This window comes from Volvox carteri (genome assembly GCF_000143455.1).
Source record: "Volvox carteri f. nagariensis unplaced genomic scaffold VOLCAscaffold_107, whole genome shotgun sequence".
NCBI classification, from domain to species: domain Eukaryota; kingdom Viridiplantae; phylum Chlorophyta; class Chlorophyceae; order Chlamydomonadales; family Volvocaceae; genus Volvox; species Volvox carteri.
Window position 1 is genome coordinate 2,858 of NW_003307650.1, and position 5,556 is coordinate 8,413.

The following is a 5,556-nucleotide window of genomic DNA, read 5'->3' on the forward strand; positions in this document are numbered from 1 at the left end:
AGACGAAGTGACCAGGGCGAAGACGAAGTGACCAGGGCGAAGTGACCAGTGATGAGGGCGAAGACGAAGTGATGAGGGCGAAGACGAAGACGAAGTGATGAAGGCGAAGACGATGGCGCGATGGCGCGATGGCGCGATGACGACGAAGACGATGGCGACGACGATGAAGAGCTCGGCGAGGAGGATCACCTAGGCTCTGATACCAATTGAAAGGGAACCAGGCCGCTCCTAACAACTGGGAAGTGCAAGCTGACTTTACTGGCCGATATACTTGTGTAAGCACAGAAGATCGGGCTTTTCAATATCAACTTAGACTTACAATGTTCATAAAATGGTCCGCTTAAATAGTCATAATAGCGCGCCATTGTCTCACACGGAGAACCACAGGATCAAGCTCCACTAGCTCCGAAGTTTCGACATGGTCTCAGAAGCGCGCGCTAACGAACTGCAAAACCTTACATACAGTCGCATCCCTGACCATGTAACCGCCCAATTTACCGCCCATGGGCCCCCCAGCTCTTACGGACACCCCCACACTTGTGTGGAATTTGTGCGGACTAGGCTAGTTCCTATCAGTCCACCGCCGGGGCTAGGGATGCCTCGAGGCAGTGTGGTTACAGTGGGCTCCAACACACAAAGAGTACAGCCAGCGGGCCAGCAGGCCGTGCACTGCACCTGATACGATGAGGGCAAACAAGACTCCCACCCAGACCAGACAACACAAGTCACCTAGACATCCAAAAGCAAATCCAAGGGCAGGCTCAGAACCCGCAACCACAGGGGAATTTGCAATTAGACTCCCCGATTGGCGAAAGTCCTCGGAACCCCACCAGAAGGCCCATAAGCAAATACTGCTAAGAACTTGATGAGATACATTAAGCAAATACTGATAAGAACTAGATGAGGCCTGAGTGAGCTTGTGCGTATGAACAGCTACATTGCATTGCTCAGACAGCTACATTGAACTGCTCAGACAGACGAAGCCACATAGGCCGCAAGCCACTTCAGCATAGTTACGCCTGCGATCGGCCATAGCCCGCAGACGCGGACGCCGCAAATGCTATCTGTTTACACCCTACAGGCGTGGTTCACGTACGTATTCGCGTATATAGAATTTCATATAGAAATTTTGCGTGTTCCTTGCGACTTGCGACTTGCGACTTGCGACTTGCGACTTGCAACTTTAGCAGTACCCGCAATTTGTTATGCAACACAGGCCTCACGGGGCCGGAATTCCGGAATTTGACCCCATGAATTCCCAAGCAAATCCGGGTCAAATCCCAACGGGATTTGAGGATTTGACCCCCCAAAACAATAAGCAATATAATGGTCATGCAAAGATTTCCTCGGGCCTGGAATTTGACGCATTTGAGGATTTGAACCCCCCAAAACAGTTATCATCATGCAATATAGGATTTGAACCCCCCAAAACAATTATCATCATACAATTCCATGCGCAGCCGTTACAATATATTACATATCTTCGAGCGGCATGTTATGCTCGTGCCAGTCAGTCCTCGCGCCGCATGCCTTCAAACATTTACGTAGACTTTTAGTATTAGAGTTATTCCTCCAAAGCCGGCGCTCACCGCAAAGAGCGATGTCAGACAGCGGCGATGGACGGGCCAACAAACGCCGAAAGGCTCAATCAGGTACCCTAGATGAACTGAACCGGCACGTGCAACAATTAGGCAAGAAAACGAATACGAACTGTACGTTTTCTTCATATGGGATAACCATCTCACTCGCAAGGGTCGCGGACAGCATCCCCGGGATTGAGAGGCAGCTAGGCGTCAAATGGTCGCTTTACCCGTTTTACCCGTTGAATGGTCGCTTTACCCGGTTGGTGATCGTACGAGTGCCCCGCCTATCGTTCTGCAAGTTGTTCCACACGTGCTAAAACTAGCATACGGGAAGCAGGGCGCCACAGGGAGCGTCGGGGCAGAGAGAAACCCACGGGTCGGCAACGAATATACAGTTCGAACGCATGCACATGCACACACGCAGCTGCAGCTGCGTGTGCACAAAATCTCACTTGCGCGCCACAGGGTGGTGCGGCTCAAAACAACTTACACCACCACAAGTGGGAGAAGACAAAACACATGCATTCCTACCCACAAAAATGCGCGTTCCTCCACAATAGCTTTTGTGTAAAAGATGTTAAAAAGAGTCCCCCACGGCACCTCTCTCCAGCCCTCCACAGCTGGACGACTCTGCGCCCTCTGTCCTATAAAAAGAGTCTAAACGTACCCCACATCCTATATCACATTGCATGCATCCGACGTGTATCATGTTTTGGACGTATTGCAAATGCATCCCCCTTAACCCCGGCGTCGTCGAGACATTCTGACACATTCGGATATTGTATCCTCCAAATGAATCAGGGCGGCGTGTGGTGGCGTCACGTGGCGTGTTTGAAAAAACAACTGACCCCCAGAGGCTGTGTGGTGAAGGCTGTGGGGTGAGGCGAAACAACACAGCAAGAGCGCCTCACCCATGTGTTGTGCACAACATCCTAACAATTAAAAACCCCGCACACGACATAACACCTGCCACTGCCCATCCGGGACTCTGGGGGTGTCTCTCCAGAAGTTAAATAAATTACAGGCTTCATGGCGGGCTTTAGCGTGCCGCGCGTTTGTGTGCCTCTGCAGGTTGTGTGTGATGACTCTCCTATGAATGTCCAGTCAAACGAACGGGGAAGCCACCGGCTAAATACGACAGGGACCCTGGGGGATTCGTGTGGGCGCGAATGATGCAAATGCTAATAACACTGAAGCCTCCGGCCCCATAGAGCCGTGTGGCTGTTTTGTCCTCCGGGGTGTGAAAGAAGGGAGAAATGCGTGGCGCACCATCTCTCCCTCCCTCCACCCCCGACCCTCCACAATACCTTTTCTCACTCTTATTCCGCCCTCCCAAAGTCATCCTCCCTTCCCCTCCCATCTGCCCTCCCTTCTGCCCTTCAGTGCCTTGTCCTCTGCTGTCCCCTGCTCTCCCTTGCCCTTCCCTCCATCCTTTGTGTTTGTTTGTGTGTGTGCCCTCTGCCTGTGTGCTCATGTCTTCACGGACATATGTGTGTATGTTGTGTATGTAACATGGGTCATAACATTTGGGGACACCTGGGAATTGAACCCAGACCCACAAGAAGGTGGGTGGCACCTCTGCCTTGTTCCGATTCCCGCCCCACCCCGCGCCTGCACTGCCCTGGACCGCCCTGCCCAGCACAGCACAGCCCTCCCCTGCACCGCCCAGCGCAGCGCCACCCTCTCCTGCGCCGCCCAGCGCAACGCCACCCTCTCCTGCACCGCCCAGCGCAACGCCGCCCTCCCCTGTGCCGCCCAGCGCAACACCGCCCTCCCCTGCGCCGCCCAGCACAGCGCCGCCCTCCCCTGCACTGCCCAGCGCAACACCGCCCTCCCCTGCGCCGCCCAGCGCAGCGCCGCCCTCCCCTGCGCCGCCCAGCGCAACGCCGCCCTCCCCTGCACCGCCCAGCGCAGCGCCGCCCTCCCCTGTGCCGCCCAGCGCAACGCCGCCCTCCCCTGCGCCGCCCAGCGCAGCACCGCCCTCCCCTGCACCGCCCTCCCCTGCACTGCCCAGCGCAGCGCCGCCCTCCCCTGCACCGCCCAGCACAACACCGCCCTCTCCTGCGCCGCCCAGCGCAACGCCACCCTCTCCTGCACCGCCCAGCGCAACACCGCCCTCCCCTGCGCCGCCCAGCGCAACGCCACCCTCCCCTGCGCCGCCCAGCACAGCGCCGCCCTCCCCTGCACTGCCCAGCGCAACACCGCCCCTCCCCTGCGCCACCCAGCGCAACGCCGCCCTCCCCTGCGCCGCCCAGTGCAACACCGCCCCTCCCTGCGCCGCCCAGCACAGCGCCGCCCTCCCCTGGACTGCCCAACCAACACCGCCCTCCCCTGCGCCGCCCAGCGCAGCGCCGGCCTCCCCTGCACCGCCCAGCGCAACGCCGCCCTCCCCTGCGCCGCCCAGCACAGCGCCGCCCTCCCCTGCACCGCCCAGCGCAACGCCGCCCTCCCCTGCACCACCCAGCGCAACGCCGCCCTCCCCTGCGCCGCCCAGCGCAGCACCACCCTCCCCAGGGGAGGGCGAAGCTGGGCTAGGGGGCCGCAGGGGAGGGCGGCGTTGGGCGAGGGGGGCGCAGGGGAGGGCCGCGTTGGACTACGGCGGCACAGGGGAGAGCGGCGTTGGGCTACGGAGGTGCAGGGCAGGGTGGCGTTGCCCCAGCCACTGCTGCCGCCGTCCCAGCTGCGGCCCCAGCTGCAAACAGGCCCCGCACTCCTGCACCTCCACCAACTCATACAGCAGCAACAGGCGATGCTCACACAGAACCAGCAGCCGGGACCGCAGGCGGTGCCGTCTTTTACCAAGTTGCAACAGACAGACACGGTGCTTCATGGCAGCCAGGGGCCAATTGGCACTGGGCCAATGGCCATGCTACTTGCTGGGTCTCATGCGTGACCAGCTCACTGCGGACCGTCCCGTTGCGCCAGTGGGATGGACGCACGCGCCGCGGTAGCGCATCTCGCATGGGTGCAACATCCAGCCACGTGGCGAACGGAATGCGCCCACGGTAAATGCGGTCGAGCGCGCCACACAAGACCCTCTGCTGGATGTTGCGGATGCAACCCACCCGTCAGGTCCATGGCGTATCGTCGTGAAGATCCAGTGCCGTTGTTGCATGGACGCGAGGGACCACTGGCCGGGCATGGCATGCTCGTGCGGTTACCTTGGTTGGCGGTCATGTCCACTCTTGGCCTGTGTAACCCGCTGCATGGAGCCCTCCCGCGCAAGCCTGTGAACTGTACTAAGACCTTCCAATGTGCATAAGCACCTATTCGTGCTCACAGCGGCTCCGTTATTCAGTCGGCGGCGTCCCAGTGGGGGTCGGTCGGCACCATCTCGCGTAAGGTCCATCACTTCTGCATAATAACGCAGTCATCGTTGCTATCTTGATGAGCTAATCCTACATCTTCGCTATGCATAATCCGTTGCCTGTGGAGGCCCCTTGGCGTCCAAGCTGAAAAGTAAATTCGCACCTCTGGGTTGTCCATCGCCGCTGTCTGACATCGCTCTTTGCGGTGAGCGCCGGCTTTGGAGGAATAACTCTAATAGTAAAAGTCTACGTAAATGTTTGAAGGCATGCGGCGCGAGGACTGACTGGCACGAGCATAACATGCCGCTCGAAGATATGCAATATATTGTAACGGCTGCGCATGGAATTGTTTGCATGGCCATGTTGCATGATGATAATTGTTTTGGGGGGTTCAAATCCTCAAATGTGTCAAATTCCAGCCCCGAGGAAATCTTTGCATGACCATTATATTGCTTATTGTTTTGGGCGCATTTTTAACGTTCTTGGTGAACCTGTAGATAACATGGGCAATGTTAAAGTGGAAGAAACTTTACCAATTCACCGCACGTGTCGTTCAAGCGCTTTTGTCACCAATTATTATTTTCGGGTCAAATCCTCAAATCCCGTTGGGATTTGACCCGGATTTGCTTGGGAATTCATGAGGTCAAATTCCGGGATTCCGGCCC

At 57.6% G+C, this 5,556-nt stretch overlaps 1 protein-coding gene across 1 annotated transcript; it reads left to right on the forward strand.

Moving 5' to 3' along the window:
* Positions 1–1,824: 1,824 nt before the first annotated feature.
* VOLCADRAFT_108336 (uncharacterized protein) lies at positions 1,825–4,816 on the forward strand (the record flags this gene model as incomplete). Its single annotated transcript, XM_002958781.1, has 3 exons — positions 1,825–2,461; positions 2,967–3,148; positions 4,656–4,816. The coding sequence occupies exons 1-3, from the start codon at positions 2,103–2,105 to the stop codon at positions 4,814–4,816; spliced, it is 702 nt and encodes a 233-aa protein (XP_002958827.1). The 5' UTR covers positions 1,825–2,102.
* Positions 4,817–5,556: the final 740 nt, after the last annotated feature.